This window comes from Myotis nattereri (assembly GCF_964212035.1).
Source record: "Myotis nattereri genome assembly, chromosome: 3".
In the NCBI taxonomy this organism is placed as follows: domain Eukaryota; kingdom Metazoa; phylum Chordata; class Mammalia; order Chiroptera; family Vespertilionidae; genus Myotis; species Myotis nattereri.
In genome coordinates, this window is record NC_138077.1 from 215,936,690 (window position 1) to 215,953,294 (window position 16,605).

At 62.8% G+C, this 16,605-nt stretch overlaps 1 protein-coding gene across 1 annotated transcript; it reads left to right on the forward strand.

Annotated features, from left to right (window-relative positions):
- Positions 1-2,475: 2,475 nt before the first annotated feature.
- On the forward strand, positions 2,476-16,019 carry SLC35E2B (solute carrier family 35 member E2B). Its single transcript, XM_081086859.1, has 9 exons — positions 2,476-2,804; positions 3,904-4,277; positions 5,134-5,269; positions 7,101-7,228; positions 8,279-8,399; positions 9,854-9,907; positions 10,643-10,715; positions 11,520-11,665; positions 13,066-16,019. Exons 2-9 carry the CDS (start codon positions 3,968-3,970, stop codon positions 13,298-13,300), a joined length of 1,203 nt encoding a protein of 400 aa, XP_080942985.1. The 5' UTR covers positions 2,476-2,804; positions 3,904-3,967; the 3' UTR covers positions 13,301-16,019.
- The last annotated feature ends 586 nt before the right edge of the window (positions 16,020-16,605 follow it).

The following is a 16,605-nucleotide window of genomic DNA, read 5'->3' on the forward strand; positions in this document are numbered from 1 at the left end:
ATGAGCAGGAGCCGGGAGGCAGCCGTGACCGCGGCCAGGACCTGGGTGAGTAGGGCCCTGACCCCGGCCTTCCGGCTTCCCCGTGCGATGCCCAGCACAGCCTCTGAGGGTCTTCGCTGCATCCCAGAGGCCCCGTTTCATTCAGCTAATTACCGACGATAGCCCCTGATTTCACTGGTCCCCCATCATCCGTGCTGTGTGTGTGTGTTCCTGTGTGCTGCTTAGTTATTCCTTCTTACTGCTGGCCCGTGTTGCGTTGGTGAAAGCCCCCACCGTGTCCGCGCTCGCTCTCCCCCCGGCAGGCAGCTGGGTTCCCAAGTGTGGAGCCGTGTCTGCGGGACCAGAGCTACACACCCTTTCTTTCTTTTCTTTTCTTTTTAAATATGTTTTTATTGATTTCAGAGAGAAAGGGAGAGGGAGAGAGAGATACATCAATGATGAGAGAGAATCATCTATTGGCTGCCTCCTGCACGCCCCCTACTGGGGATCAAGCTGGCAACCTGGACATGTGCCCTGACCGGGAATTGAACCCTGACCTCTTGGTTCCTGGGTTGATGCTCGATCACTGAGCCGCCGGCCACATGCCCTTTCTTGTGCTTATTGGCCACTTAGAAATCCTCTCCCGTGACACCCGTTTCTGCGTATTTCCTGTGGAGTTGTCGGAGTTGTTTCTACGTTCTGTGTGTGAATCCTTCTCCCAGGCTGGCACTTGTGACTTTGTGATGTTTTCTGATGAAACAGAAGGTCTTAACGTAGCCGGTGGCCGTTCCTTCCTGCCTTCTTGTATGGGCGGTGCCTCTGGGGTTTGGACTAAGGTGTCCCTGCCCTGGGACCAGAAAGGCGTTCCCGCGCCTTCTCCCTGGTCAGTGTCACACATTGGCGTCTTGCACAGGCACGCTGCCGCCAGGCTGTTCTTGCACCTCCCGTGGGTGTAAGGGTCCAATTTTTTTTTCCTGGACTGGGTGACAACCCTCCAAGCATCAGAGGCTGTGGAACCCGCACCTGGGCATGTGCCCTGACAGGGAAGGAACCGGCCCTCTGGTGTGCAGGACGACCCTCCAACCGACTGAGCCACCGCCAGGGCCCGTGTGCTGCTCCGTCTGTCTGTCTGCACCAGTATGTCCCATGACCAGGAAGTGGCAGTCCCAGTTCTCCAGGGGCAGGCCCTCCCCCCGCCTCCCCTTAAGGAAAGTGTCCCTTGTCTCTCTCCCCTTTGTAATCTGTGTCCACCTGGTAGGGTTGTACTTTGAGACTAAACATCCAGTTATTTCTCAACTAGACGCCCGGTGCATGAATTCGTGCATGGGTGGGGTCCGGCTGGCCTGCCCAATGGGGGTGGGGCGCTGACTGGGGGTGGGGCTGGCGGGGGAGGGAGGGTCGAGGGCAGTTGGAGAGCCAGGCCTGCCCCCTGGTTGAATTCCCAGTTGAACTCAGGAGTTCGACCAGACAATTTGCATATTAGCCTTTTATTATATAGGATTTCTGTCTGTTAGTTTCAGTATCTGTTGGTGATTCTTTTTTTAATCCTCACCTGAGGCTATTTTCCCATTGATTTTTAGAGAGAGTCAAAGAGAAAGGGACAGACAGAAACTTCGATGTGAGAGAAACACATTGATTGGTTGCCTCCTGCACGCATCCCTGACCGGAATCGAACCCAGGACCCTGATGCTACAGACCTGGGGGAGGGTTCTCACGGGTCATCGGGACTTCCCCTCTGATGTCCCGCTGTTTCCTCGCGGTGTCTCCACGGGGGTTTCTTTCGTTTATTCACTTAGGACGTGTGATTCCAAAGCTCACGTTTCCCAGCTGTGCTCACAGTGTTGCCTTGGTGCCCCACTCGGGTCCTGTCCCGGCCGCTGGCCCTGCCGGGGACCCGCGTGGGCTGAGGCCGTGCCCCCCCCCCCCCCCCCCCCCCCCCCCCGTCTCCTCCAACTCTGGGCAGGCACCAGCAGACTGCAGGTTTGCCTGGTGTTTTCTGGCGACGGTGTCAGATCCGGGAGGCGCCAGGCCTGTCTCCTGCTGGTGACTTCTGCTGTGACCGCTGGTCACAGTGTCGGCCACTTTCTCAAGGGCAGAGCCGTGCTCCCTGTAACTTGGGAACGTCCGTGGGAGGTGGTCTGCCCAGAGCACCCAGGTTTGTTCCAGCGGTTGTTTCACCTCTGGACGCCCCGCCTCCGTCCCGGGCGGTTCTGTGGCCTCTGCCCGCCTGTCCTGTCCCCTCAGAGCAGAGGGGCCTGCGTCCTCAGCTCCGTCCCTCCCTGAGCTCCTGGCGGCTCCTCCCTGCTGGGCCCTCGGGTGATCTGGGATCTCTGATCCTCATCTGCAGAGGCCCTCAGGCCGGACCTGTGCCAGCCCTTGGCAGGTGGGGTGGCGGCGGGGTGGCCGGCAGGGTGGGGCTCGCAGCTCTATGGGGTGTGGCCCAAAGCCGCCCCGCCCCCAGGAGCCAGGCCTCTGCTGCCTGTGGGTGATTTCCAGGGGCCTTTCTGGCTGTTTTTTACTTTGGTGTCTCCAGGGGCTGCACCTGCAGATGCCCCCCCACCCCCCCACCCCCGCTGCTTCCTTGTCTGGTTTCTTCACTTCTCTGCGTGGGGCCGGAGGTTGGCAGGAGCCCGGGGCTGTTTAATGACCCACAGAAGGTTCCTCTGGTCTCCTGCTGGGCACCGTCACAGCGGGCAGGGACTGCGCTGCTTCCTCCTGATCTGGGTGAGGGTCCCCGCGCCCCAGGCGGTTTATTCCGAAGAAGACGCAGTGGCAGTGGGAGGCCTGTCTTGGGACGGAGTGAGGACCAGCGTCCACTCTCACTTGTAAGATGTTCTGAGCCCTCGCTGTGCCTCCAGAGGCACTTGGACGGGAAGCGGGAACGTGCGGACTCGGGTGCCTGTCCCCCGGGGCCACAGGCAGAGGCCGGTGGGCTGTTCGTGGGGGTCCAGGGTCATGGAAAGAGTGTGTGTGTGGGGGGGCGTCCTGGGCTCGCAGGGTCCTGAGCTGGTCGCGGGGGATGGAACGTTGGTCCAGGTCCGCCCGGTCGGTGTGACTCGGCCCCGCGGGAACCCGATGGCGCCCGGGCGTGGAGTGGGGACATGCAGCCCCATGGCTGTGCGCCCTGGTCAGGGAGGCGCTCACTGAGGTCGGCTCTGGCCGCCCACAGCTGCGGGGAGTGGGGCGCACGGGAGCGGGGCGCAGGCCGGTCAGATCTGCCGGAAGTGCGGCCACCCGCCCTCAGCCCGCCTCGCCCCGCCCTGCAGTGAGGGAGGTGGGCCCCCACCAGCAGCTCGGCCTAAACACGCAGCGTGGACGCCGGGCCTGTGGCCCCAGGATGCGAGCCCGGGTCCCGGAGGCCGTTTCTGACAACGAGCGTGACCGGGGAACGCGAGTGCGACTGCAGCTTGTTCTGTGGGGGGAGGAACGGCCCGTGCGCCCCTCTCGCCCCCCATGTGCCCCTCTCGCCCGCCGCCCCCCCCCCCCGTGCGCCCCTCTCGCCCCCCCCCCGTGCGCCCCTCTCGCCCGCCGCCCCCCCCCCGTGCGCCCCTCTTGCCCCCCGTGCGCCCCTCTTGCCCCCCATGCGCCCCTCTCGCCCGCCGCCCCCCCCCCGCCCCCCCCCCCCCCGTGCGCCCCTCTCGCCTCCCCCGCCAGGTCTGGGCCCAGCTGGGCAGCCGCAGAGCAGCAGCCGGGCGGGCGGGTCTCCAGGGCCAGGGGTCCCGGAGCCACAGGCAGGGAGACTCCGGGTCCTGCCTGAGCAGCTGGGCCTCGGAACCGGGCCTGGGCCTTGAGGCGGGGCCGGGCGGTTGGAGGTTTGGGGGACACGATCGGGAATGAGGGGACCCCGCTTGCAGGTGTGAGTGAGATGCAAGCTTTCGGGGACGGGACCTGCCACCGGAGTCACGTGTCCGCTTTCCTGACCAGGCGGCTGCGGACCACGGGGCACCGCGTCGGCCCTGCCGCCTGAGGACGCGCCCGCGGGGACACCATGTCGGCGCCGGCAGAGCCCGCGGAGCTGGCCCCGGGCCCCGAGGAGACGCCCCGGGGGAAGCCGGCCCTCGGCTGGGGCTCCCTGTTCGGCCCCCGAAGTGAGAAGATCGTCTTCGCCAGGAGCGAGGGCGCCGAGGAGAGCGTGCTGGCCGTCACCATCACCGAGACCACGGTCATCGAGGCGGACCTGGGCGTGTGGAGCTCGCGCGCGCTGCTCTACCTCACGCTCTGGTTCTTCCTCAGCTTCTGCACCCTCTTCCTCAACAAGTACATCCTCTCGCTGCTGGAGGGCGAGCCCAGCATGCTGGGTGAGGGCGGGGCCTCGGGCAGGTGGGCGGGGCACAGCTGGGTGAGGGCAGGGCCACTGGGGTGGGTGAGGGTGGGGCCACAGAGGTGGGCGGGGGCCACAGAGCTGGGTGAGGGTGGGGCACAGCTGGGTGAGGGCAGGGCCACTGGGGTGGGTGGGGCCACAGAGGTGGGCGGGGGCACAGAGGTAGGTGGGGGCTCAGAGGTGGGCAGGGAACAGAGCTGGGCCCCCAGGGGGCACAGGCAGGTGGGCAGGGCATGGACCTGGGTGAGGGCACAGAGCTGGGTGGGGGCTCAGAGGTGGGCGGGGAACAGAGCTGGGACCCAGGGGGCACAGGCAGGTGGGCAGGGCACAGAGCTGGGTGGAGGCGGGGCACAGCTGGGTGAGGGCGGGGCCTCGGGCAGGTGGGCGGGGCACCGAGCTGGGTGGAGGCGGGGCCACGGGGGGTGGGGCCACAGAGCTGGGTGAGGGTGGGGCCACAGAGCTGGGCGGGGGCCACAGAGCTGGGTGAGGGTGGGGCACAGCTGGGTGAGGGCAGGGCCACTGGGGTGGGTGGGGCCACAGAGGTGGGCGGGGGCACAGAGGTAGGTGGGGGCTCAGAGGTGGGCAGGGAACAGAGCTGGGTCCCCAGGGGGCACAGGCAGGTGGGCAGGGCATGGACCTGGGTGAGGGCACAGAGCTGGATGGGGGCACAGAGGTAGGTGGGGGCTCAGAGGTGGGCGGGGAACAGAGCTGGGACCCAGGGGGCACAGGCAGGTGGGCAGGGCACGGAGCTCGGTGGGGGCACAGAGCTGGATGGGGCACAGAGGTGGGCGCGACCACAGCTACAGCTCATCACTGGCAACCCCGTCCCGCAGGCGCAGTGCAGATGCTGTCCACCACGTGCATCGGCTGCCTGAAGATCTTCGTCCCCTGCTGCCTGTACCAGCACAAAGTCCGGCTTGCCTACCCCCCCAACTTCATCATGACCATGCTCTTCGTGGGCCTCATGAGGTGAGGCCTGGCACTTGAGTGCGGGACCGGGTTCTTTTGCACGTTATTTAAAAGGCCTTTCCCTCCTTGGCCGGTTTTGCTCAGTGCGTTGGCCTGTGGACCAAAGGGTCCCAGGTTCAGTTCCAGTCAAGGGCACGTACCTCTGCTGCAGGCTCCTCTCCGGCCCAGGCGCTGGTCGGGGCACATGCAGGAGGCAACAGATGGATGTGTTTCTCACACATCAGTGTTTCTCTCTGTTTTCCCCTCTCTCATCCAATCTCTGTAACAATCTCTGAACTTGTGCAGCCTGGGGGTCGCCCAGGCCCGGCCGAGGCCACCATCGGGGGGCCTGGCATTGACGGGGGTGGGCTCTTGTGCCTCAGCCTCCCTCCAGCACAGAGACAAAGGCGCTGGGAAGGCAGGAGGCAGCGTGGCTCCCAGAGGAGTGGCGGGGCCACACATGGTCACAGCCGGGCTCCTGGGTCACAGCCGGGTCATAGCCGGGCTCCCAGGGCTCCCAGGTCACAGCCGGGCTCCTGGGTCACAGCCGGGTCACAGCCGGGCTCCCAGGGCTCCCAGGTCACAGCAGGGTCACAGCCGGGCTCCCGGGTCACAGCGGTGCCGAGGGTCCCTTCTAGTGGGCGAGGCCTCCCCGTACAAGAGGGCTGTCTGCCTCTCAGGCCCGGGGTTTCGGTGCCGAGTGAAAGGAATGAACCGCGTGGGCTCAGGCACTCAGTCTTCCCACCCCCGTTTCTTCTTTTAAAATATTCTCAGCTGAGGGTTATAAATAAATCAATAAATTAAAAAAGAACCTATAATAATAAAAGCATAATATGCTAATTAGACCAGACAGCCAAATGACCTTCCAGGTGAAGCCACCAAGGCAGGGGCCAAGGCAGAGGGGTTAGGGGCGATCAGGCAGGCAGGCAAGCAGGTAGGAGCAGTCAGGCTGGCAGGCAGAGGGGTCAGGGGCGATCAGGCAGGCAGGCAAGCAGGTAGGAGCAGTCAGGCTGGCAGGCAGAGGGGTCAGGGGCGATCAGGCAGGCAGGCAAGCAGGTAGGAGCAGTCAGGCTGGCAGGCAGAGGGGTTAGGGGTGATCAGGCTGGCAGGCAGGTGAACAGTTAAGAGCCAGTGGTCCTGGATTGTGAGAGGGTGCAAGCCGGGCCGAGGGACACCCCCCCCCCCCCCCCCGCATGAATTTTGTGCACTGGGCCTCTAGTAATAAAATAAAATAAAATGCCTTTACCATCCGTCCGGTGTAGCTCAGCAGTTGAGATCAACCCAGGAACCAAGAAGCCTTCTGTTGGATTCCCGGTCAGGACACATGCCCGGATTATGGGCTCCATCCCCTGTGGGGAGTGTGCAGGAGGCAGCTAATCGAAGATGTTACTCTCTCATTGATGTTTCTATCTTTCTATCCCTCTCCCTTCCTCTCTCTCTAAAAAAATCACTAACAGCAGATTTAACAAAATAAAATAAAATGCCTTTCCCGTCACCAAGAGTGCGCAGCGGCTGAGTGACGTCACCGTTGGTGGTCGGAGGCGAGCGCAATGCAAACTCTCTGAAGTCTACGTTTTAGGGCGGCGTGTGCACCTGGCTTTGTGCATCTCGTGCCCGATGGGTCCTTTCTGGAGCGGCCACGAAACTAGCTTAGTAACGGTTTCAGGGTGACGCGCCTCCTTCGGGGCCTACGCTCTGGCCACAGTGGCCCTTGCAGGCGGGTGGCCATTTCCTGAGGGCCAGACCCAGCACAGCTTGCGGGGAGTCAGGCACGGCCCCTGGCTGACTCCCGGCAGAGGCAGGTGAGCGCCCCCGTGGGCGGGCCCATCCCGACCCCCTCCGGCTTCTCTAGGTTCGCCACCGTGGTGTTGGGCCTGGTCAGCCTGAAGAACGTGGCCGTGTCGTTTGCCGAGACGGTGAAGAGCTCTGCCCCCATCTTCACGGTGATCATGTCCCGGATGATCCTGGGAGAGTACACGGGTGAGCGCCCCCCCCCCCCCCCCCGCAGGCCAGCTGACTTCCTGAGAAAGGGGAGAAAGTCCTGATGGAATTTAGCAACACGCACGCAGGACAGGTCCTTCCTGAGGAGGGGCAGGCGCACGTCCGGGCCCTCAGGTTTCACACGCGTTGTCCTCAGCAGCAGAATCCCCGGGCAGAGCCCAAGGCGAGAGCTGGGCACCAGGTGGAGGCAGTTCCTGCCCCAGGCGCTGGGCAGTGGATTTGCTGGTCGGCCAGCCGGCCGCTGCCTGAGGCACCGGAGCTGCGCTCAGGGCAGCAGGGCCCTGGGACGGGGACGTGGCCGTGGTCGGAGGCTGTGCTGCTTCCTCTTTGCTGAACAGGAAGGGCTCACACCCGCGTCCATGCTGCCTCAGACTTCAGAGCAGCGGTGCCGAGGGTCCCTTCTAGTGGGCGAGGCCCTCCCCGTACAAGAGGGCTGTCTGCCTCTCACGCCCTGGGTTTCGGTGCCGAATGAAAGGAATGAACCGCGTGGGCTCAGGCACTCGGTCTTCCCACCCCCCGTTTCTTCTTGTTATAGAATCCCTGAGCCCATCTCCCTTCCTCTTTTCTTTGCTGATGAGAACTTGTGCAGCCTGGGGGTCGCCCAGGCCCGGCCGAGGCCACCATCGGGGGGCCTGGCATTGACGGGGGTGGGCTCTTGTGCCTCGGCCTCCCTCCAGCACAGAGACAAAGGCGCTGGGAAGGCAGGAGGCAGCGTGGCTCCCAGAGGAGCGGCGGGGCCACACATGGTCACAGCCGGGCTCCTGGGTCACAGCTGGGTCACAGCCAGGCTCCTGGGTCACAGCCGGGCTTCCAGGTCACAGCCGGGTCAGAGCCGGGTCACAGCCGGGCTCCTGGGTCACAGCCGGGTCACAGCCGGGCTCCTGGGTCACAGCCGGGCTTCCAGGTCACAGCCGGGTCAGAGCCGGGTCACAGCCAGGCTCCCGGGTCACAGCCGGGCTCCCAGGTCACAGCCGGGTCACAGCCGGGTCACAGCCAGGTCACAGCCGGGCCCCCCGTCCTCCTCTGCAGGGTTGCTGGTCAACCTCTCCCTCATCCCTGTCATGGGAGGCCTGGCACTGTGCACAGCCACCGAGATGAGCTTCAACATCCTGGGGTTCTCAGCCGCGCTGTCCACCAACATCATGGACTGGTGAGTCCGGGGATTGTGGGGACACCGCGTGCCAGGGGCGCACTGCTCACCTGCCCCAGCTGGGGGACGGGTGTTTCAGTCGAGAGCAGCTCAGTTCCTTCCTGCCACTCAGCTCAGCCAGTACGTCTGCTGCTGCCTTTTCCTAAAGAGAAAAACTGGAGGTTCCTCAACGCGGTAACTTTTTCTCAAAAACAAGCTAGAACTTGATGGCTCATGGCCTGACCCTTAAGAACGCTCACCAGGGCCGTGGGGTGCAGGGGGCCGGGTCCCCGAGGCCCGAGCTGCGTCCTGGCTGCTGCGTGGACCTCTGGGCGTCGCGCTGCGTTGGTGTCGTGAGGTCCGCCCTGCAGGCAGCCCAGCATTTCAGAACCAACAATCACATTCGGTTCTGTCCTTTTGCTGAGAGAAGAGGAAACAGGGCCTCGGGGTCGGGTTGCTGTCACCACCGAGGTGGGGCTTGAGGTTGGGATCATCCAGCTGAGACGTGAGCAGCTTTAATCCCACTCCCCACGCCCGGAGGCAGCCCGCCGCTGCGGCTCCTGGAAGCGTGACCGACCGACCTGCACCGCCTCCTGCACCGCACGCCCGCAGCCTCAGTTCTGCGGACTCCATGCCCCCCCCACACACCGAGCCTTCTGTTTAAGTCACAGGAGGCATCTTTTTCCATGAGCCTCCCTCCACTTTCTTTTTTTTTTTTCTTTAACAATATGTTTTTATTGATTTCAGAGAGGAAGGGAGAGGGAGAGAGAGAGATATATCAGTGAGGAGAGAAAATCATGGATCGGCTGCCTCCTGCACGCCCCCCACTGGGGATGGAGCCCACAACCCGGGCCTGTGCCCTGACCAGAAATCGAACCGTGACCTCCTGGTTCATAGGTCGATGCTCAACCACTGAGCCACGCTGGCCGCCGCCCCCCCCGCCCGTGCCCGATGGTCCTGCAGCAGCAGTTCCTGAAGGAGCGGAGCCCAGGGCTATGCCAGGCTCCATCTGGGCTGCCCATATCTGCAGAGCCATCGTTCTGGTTCCGTTCTGGTTCCAGGCCCAACCGTGAGAGTTCCTGTCTCCACTTGCCAGGCAGCCCCCTGCTTCCCGGCGGACGCTGTCTGGCTTTCTCTTTGGCTGTGTGTGTGTGTGTGTGTGTGCACGCGTGCATGTGTGTACATGTGTGTGAGCGTGCGTGCGTGTGTGTGGTTTCCCACGTGTCTGTCGCCTTCGGGAGTTCATGAGCCTGAGCTCCTGTTCCGTTTCCTGTGTGCCGGCCCGTGGCAGGTGCTGATTTAGGGGGACTCTTGGTTCAGAGGGGGGGCTGTGGGGTCCTCTGACACCTCAGAGCTGGGTGGCCGCAGGCCTGTTGCTCAACCTCACCGTGAAAAAGGCTGCAGACGCCTTGTCCATTTCAGGTTCCCTACTGACTTCCTGCATCGATGGTAACCTCTTCTCTCCTTCATTCCAGTTTACAGAATGTTTTTTCCAAAAAGCTCCTCAGTGGGGACAAGTACAGGTTCTCGTAAGTATCACAGCTTCCCAGGCCGGGCCGAATGCCCGGGGCCTCGCCTCTCCCTTGGGTGCAGGGGGGCTTTCAGTGACCATGGGACTCGGGAGAAAAGCCCCGTGGCCCATGGAGGCCCCGGACGGGCCACCTTTCCCTCCCATGGCCATGCGGGTGGGCTCAGCAGGCACAGGCCCTCCTCGTCACCCCGGGAGCCTCCTGGTCCCCCCGGGAGCCTCCTCGTCACCATGGGAGCCTCCTTGTCACCCCGGGAGCCTCCTTGTCACCCTGGGAGCCTCCTGGTCCCCCCGGGAGCCTCCTCATCACCCCCGGAGCCTCCTGGTCCCCCCGGGAGCCTCCTTATCACCCTGGGAGCCTCCTCGTCACCCCGGGAGCCTCCTGGTCCCCCCGGGAGCCTCCTTGTCACCCTGGGAGCCTCCTGGTCCCCCCCCGGGAGCCTCCTCATCACCCCGGGAGCCTCCTGGTCCCCCCGGGAGCCTCCTTATCACCCTGGGAGCCTCCTGGTCCCCCCTGGGAGCCTCCTCGTCACCCCCGGAGCCTCCTGGTCCCCCCGGGAGCCTCCTTGTCACCCCGGGAGCCTCCTTGTCACCCCGGGAGCCTCCTGGTCCCCCCGGGAGCCTCCTCGTCACCCCGGGAGCCTCCTCGTCACCCCGGGAGCCTGTTGCCTGCTCTGCTCGGTGCTTCCGCTGCTCTCACGTGAGTCGGGGTGGCTCAGGCGTGCTGTGCCCGCAGGGCGGCCGAGTTGCAGTTCTACACCAGCGCCGCTGCCGTGGCCATGCTGGTCCCCGCCTGGGTCTTCTTCATGGTGAGTGGGGGGCAGCGCCCCTGGCCCCTGGCCGCGTTTGTCCTTAGCGCTTTGGGAGCAGAGTAGGTGGCGCAATGTCCTGCTTTGCTGAATTACACAGTGTCCACCCCGTGCCCCAAGGAGCGCGGACAAAGGTGGAGGCCAGGCCTGGTGTGGGTCTCTGAGGCCAAGCTGTAGCTGTGGGAGTTTCCGAGCTTCTCCTGTGGTGGTTTTAGGCTGATTTATTTTCATTTACTTTTTAAAAACATTTTTAAAATTGACTTTAGAGAAAGGGGAAGGGAGAGGGAGAAAGAGCATTGATGTGAAAGGAACATTGATCGGCGGCCTCCTGCCCGCTCCACACTGGGGATGGGGCCCGAAACCTGGACACATGCCCTGATGGGGAATTGAACCAGGGGCCCTTGTGCGCCAGCCCGTGCTCCGGCTGCCCAGCCTCCCGGCCAGGGTGCTTGGTGTTTCATGTGCGAGGAGCAACGAGACTCGGCAGCTGCACCGTTTTGCTCCGTTCCCACCAGCAGTGCCCAAGGGCCCCGCCTCTGCCCGGCCTCCCCAGCGCGTGTTCTCTGATTCTTGCTGCTGTTTTTGTAGTTGCCGTCCTGGTGGGGGAGGGGGCCTCCCTGTGGCTGGGGTTGCGATTCCCTGGAGACCGAGTGCACTGGCCGCGTGCCTGGTCAATGCCGTCCAGTCGCCACCCAGAAGGCAGGATTCACCAGCGGCCTCAGCCTCAGCTCGTGGGCCCCGGGGGCTGGGCACGTGGGACGAGGTCCTCTGGTGACGGCACCGCGCCGCTCTGCTCCGCACCAGGACCTGCCGGTGGTCGGGAGGAGCGGGAGGAGCTTCAGCTACACGCAGGACGTGGTGGTGCTGCTGCTGCTGGACGGCGTCCTGTTCCACCTGCAGAGCGTCACGGCCTACGCCCTCATGGGCAGGATCTCCCCCGTGACCTTCAGGTAGGACGGGCGTCTGCCTGGCTGGTGCCGCAGCCTCGAGGTCTGTGAGTGCCAAGTGCTGAGGCGTTGGCCGAGGCCCCGGGGCACGGTGGCGGGCCGCTGCCTTTGGTGCCATTTGAAACACGCGTGAAGTGTGTGAAAGAAAGAGCGCTTTTTTTTTTTTTTTAGTTAAATCTTTATTTATTTATTTTTTTAAATATATTTTATTGATTTTTTACAGAGAGGAAGGGAGAGAGACAGATAGTCAGAAACATCGATGAGAGAGAAACATCAATCAGCCGCCTCCTGCACATCTCCCACTGGGGATATGCCCGCAACCCAGGCACATGCCCCCGACCGGAATCGAACCTGGGACCTCTCAGTCCGCAGGCCGACGCTCTATCCACTGAGCCAAACCGGTTTCGGCGTTAAATCTTTATTGATCTCAGAGAGGAAGGGAGAGGGAGAGAAACACCAATGATGAGAGAGAATCACTGATTGGCTGCCTCCCGTACACCCCCTACTGGGGATCAAGCCTGCAACCTGGGCATGTGCCCTGACCGGGAATCATACTGTGACCTCTTGGTTCCTGGGTCAGTGCTCAACCACTGAGCCATGCCCAGCTGGGCTGAGATTTTTAGGGAGGTTGCCACTGGGGGTCTGTTGTGCTTAGAGCAGCGCAGTCAGCGGTCGGGCGCTGTGGGCCCTGGTGGCTGCGAGCACCTGTACTGTGTGAGCTCAATGCAGACCTGACTTCTTGCTTTTACTGACTTCCATCCACTTACCTGTGAATACTGCACGCGACCACCAGCTCTGGGAACCTGGAGGGGTTAAAGGTCTGGTTAGCCAGTTTTCGCTTTTATAACTGGATTAGAGGCCCGGTGCACAAAACTTGTGCACGGGCAAGGTCCCTAGGCCTGGCCGGAGATCAGGGCCCATCAGGTTCCCCACCTCCCCGCCTCCTCCTCCCTGCCTGCTGGTCCCCCACCATGTTCCGCACCACCCCCTGGTGGTCAGCACACATCATAGCGAGCGATCGAACTCCTGAGGGGATAATTTGCATATTAGCCTTTTATTATATAGGATGGATTTAATAAAAGTACCATTTCAGTAACAAACAGAAAAGAATGAGCTAGAAACTCCAGCAGTGGTCGGCAGCTTGGCCACGTCACGTGGTGTGCGTCCACCTCTTTCCTGTAACGGCTGAGCGGTCACCACAGTGGGACTGTCCCCAGTGAGGACAACAGAGGGCTCGATGGCGCTGCACCTGCCGCAGCCTCAGTGTCCCCCAGGCGTACACGCCGGGCCACTCTGGGGCAGCCATCTTCCTCTCTGTTTGTTTTAATCGGGCCCAGCGAGTGCAGTAAGTGCTCGACAGCCACCTGGGCCGGGAGCCATGTGCACAACCCCCTGTCTTGCAGTGTCGCCAGCACCGTGAAGCACGCCCTGTCCATCTGGCTCAGTATTATCATTTTCGGCAACAAAATCACCAGCCTGTCAGCCATGGGCACAGTCCTGGTGATGGCGGGCGTCCTGCTCTACAACAAGGCCAGGCAGCACCAGCGGGAGGCCATGCAGAGCCTGGCCTCAGCCAGCTGCACGCCGGAGGACAGCACGGAGCCACTGGTGCCCAAGGATCCCAGGCCGCACCACTGAGCGCCAGGGCCTCACTGGTGCCAGGGCCTGGAGGCGCACATGGCTGCCCTCCTGCCTATGTGGTCCCCTGCCCTCGCTGCCTAACCCCCCTGGTCAGCTGGAGTAGGAAAGTGCATGTGCAGCCATTCTCGCCCCTTTCTGGGGTTTCAGTCAAAACCAGCGGGAATGTGAATGGGGACCCCCAACATTGGCTCCCTGAGGGCTGACCCGGTCCAGCTGCCGCTGAGCCATCGCCAAGGGATGTGAAACTGCCTCCTGCGGCCCCCGTGCCAGATGCGGAGGCCTGGGACCCGCCGGCCTCTGCGTGGCCCTCACTGGGCACGCAGGTCGCACTGCAGTGGGCCCGGCCCCGATTCCTCTGTGGGCGACACCCCACAGAGGGGTCAACTGTGAAGCCAGAGCTGGGTCCCGGTGCCACTGTGAGCGCTCCCTGCTTGGTGCTGATGGAGAGATCTCACAGCCCATGCCAGCCAGCCTTCGAGGCTCCTCCACGCCTTTGACCAGCGCTACTGAGCCCTGGGGCTTGTCGGAAGCCGCCCTCCTGGGTGAGCAGGTCTGGCCCCGCCCAGGAGCCCGCCTGCAGGGACTGGGCTCCCTGAGAAAAGGAGCGTGAGGCTGCCTTCCGGTCGCGTCTCCCTCCTGCTGTCCAGGCCCCTGGCTTCCCGATGGCTTCTCATTGGAAATGTGAACAGAGCCTCTTGGGGAGACCAGGCCTCTTGGAAACAGAGCAATAATCACGTCTCATGAAGTCCTGCCGACTTGAAAACGTTTGCCATGTGGTGAAGTCAACGAGGCCTTTTAAACTACACAGCCTTTCCACGGAGCTGACCCGTGTCCACAGGACAGGCAGGTGTGGCCGCCTGCTTGGCACGCTCTCCCTCACTGGACGCTTCTGTGACCTCCCCAGGATTCTGTCCTCTTTCCTCCTTTTCTGCATCCCTGAAAACCTCTGCTGAGGAGGACCCCCTGCCGGTGGCCGGGGAGAGATGTCGAGTTGATCTGTGAGGACCAGTGTGAAAGCACTGCTGCCCCGGCCCCTGACGGTGGGACGTGAACAGAGAAGGGGGCCGCCCAGGCAGGACGGTCACCTGGGCCTTCCCGCAGACTCTGTCATCCGTCGTCGGAGCCATGGCCGCAGTCTCCACGTCTTGTCAGGGATTCTGGTGCCGAGGCCCATGACGTGCCCCACCCTCCACTCCCTCCAGTGGCTTCAGCCGGTTTTGATTTTCTGAATTTTGGACCACAAACAAGATGAAGATTACTAGTAAATGAGGCAACTTCCTGCACAGCTGCTTTGGAGACTTCCGGTCGGGGCTGACACTCCTCCCGTCAGTCTCATCTCCATTCCGACCGTCGCCAGGAGCCACGGCCACAGCCTCGCCCGGCCTTTCAAGGGCTGTGCAGACATGACGGGTCTTTAATGAACTGTCCCGTTTTTATCGCATGTTCTCCTCGCTGAGCGGTCTCAGGTGTGTGCACCAGCGATGACTGGGAGTCGTCATCCATTGGTCATGCCTGTGCCTGTGGCTGTCTGTGCCTTTGTAAACACACACTGGAACCAGTAATTCCGAGACGCGTTCAGATCTCTGGCTTTCAAAACGCCCGCTGCTGAACGGCATAGAAGGCCTCTTGTTTTCAGTTCCAGTGTCATCGCTCCTGCAGAGCCGTGAGAGTCGTCCGCCTTAGAAAGCTGATGACGTCCTTGCACAACCCACATGTGTCTTTAATTTGAGAAAGAATAAACAGGATGAACAGGAAACAGGAAAAAACGTGCTGCTTAGAGCATGTCACCACTTGGAGCCGTGCTTGTGGCCCGCGCCCGACACGCTTCTCCCCAAACCAGTGGTTTTGCTTCCTGCTGAGCCTCCTGTGGATGGTCGGTCACTCAGACGGGCCAGCGGGTGACGGACACGGAGCCTGGCCTTCTGCCTGGCCCGGTGACACGCTTCCTCAGGCCTGACGGTGTTCTCGCCGTTTCCCTGGGCCGGAAACATGGAGGAGGCCATTCCGGATGGAAACCCTATCCTCTGCCTTCGCACAGCGTCGTGTTGAGGACTCTCTTTCCCAAAACATGTACCTGCCCTGGTGGGGCCTCTCGTCTTCGTAGAAGCCCCAGCGTCCTGAGGAGTCCGTTCCTGTTCTGGCCGAGGAGCCGAGAGCAGACGGGTCAGCTGCTCGCCTGGCAGCCGGAACATAAAACCTTCAACCCGCTGGCTCTGGTTCTGAGTGATGGCCCCGGGACCCATGCCCAGATGTCCACACTGGGTTACAGGCTGTTCTAACTGGCAAAGTCTTGTGTGTGTCTGGGCTGGCCCCGCCCCCGCCGTTTCCATCGGAGGAGAGCTGCCACTGCGGACCTGCTGGCTGAGTTGCCTGAACCTGCCGGGTGTTGCGGGCTCAGCTGGGAGGGCTGGTCAGGTCCCCCACACGGGGAGACGAGAATGCACGAAAATAGCCCTCGACATCAGAGCAAGCCACCTGTTTTCTGCCCAAGGGAGCCGTGGAGAGGCCCGGCCCCGGCGCCCAGTGCTTTGTATTTCGCCGGTTTGGGTTTTTACGGGACCAGACAACGCGGTGGTTAGAGGCCAGTCCCTGTCCCGCCACCTGTGGTAACGTGTTCCCCTGTGGTGCCCTTGGCCTCTGTCCACATGAAGCTGCCCCCGCAGCCACATCTGACTCTCGTTCTAAAAAGTAAATAAAAGCCCCGCGTGTGCTCGCCGCCTGCATTGGTGATGGGTCTGTGCGGCCGGGAGGACGGCCCTGCTGCGGGCACCCGAGTGACAAATGGCTTCCTGTCCCCCAGGCGCCGGGAGCGGAGCACTGCCAGGCGCAGAGGCAAGCGCTTCTCCGGGAGAAAATGCCCCGTTCGGGCTGCGGAGCCCGCGGGCACCGAGCAGCCGGGCTTGGGGCCGAGGCCTGGGTGCTGGCCGTGCTTTTTCCGTTTTAATGGAGTGTTGTGGGTGTCCCCCCTTCCCGCCCCCCTTCAAAAATATTCATTTCGGGGAGGAAGGGAGGAGGAGACACCGGTGATGGGGGGAGGGGGGGTGCACGGTGACCGGGTGCACAGCTCGGTCTCAGCCGGAGCCGCACGAACATCGCGATGGCGGCCTCCTGCGCCCCGACGGGGACTGGGCGGCCACCCCGTGTGCCCGTGACCGGAATGGACCTCCGCGGGCGATGCTCTATCCGCTGAGTGAACCGGCCAGGGACGCGCCCCGCTTTTTAAATTGCTTTCGGATGTGGGAGTGAACCGCTGGCCGCCGCGCCCCCAACCGGCGCCGGTGCCCTGGCCCGGAAGCCCCCGC

What these genes read in the sequence shown, in the direction of transcription:
- SLC35E2B (XM_081086859.1), top strand. Translation starts at nt 3,968, where the DNA reads ATGTCGGCGCCGGCAGAGCCCGCGGAGCTGGCCCCGGGCCCCGAGGAG. An exon ending in GGGCGAGCCCAGCATGCTGG is followed by an intron (nt 4,278 to 5,133) that starts GTGAGGGCGGGG and finishes CCCGTCCCGCAG; the next exon opens with GCGCAGTGCAGATGCTGTCC. An exon ending in GGGGACAAGTACAGGTTCTC is followed by an intron (nt 9,908 to 10,642) that starts GTAAGTATCACA and finishes CTGTGCCCGCAG; the next exon opens with GGCGGCCGAGTTGCAGTTCT.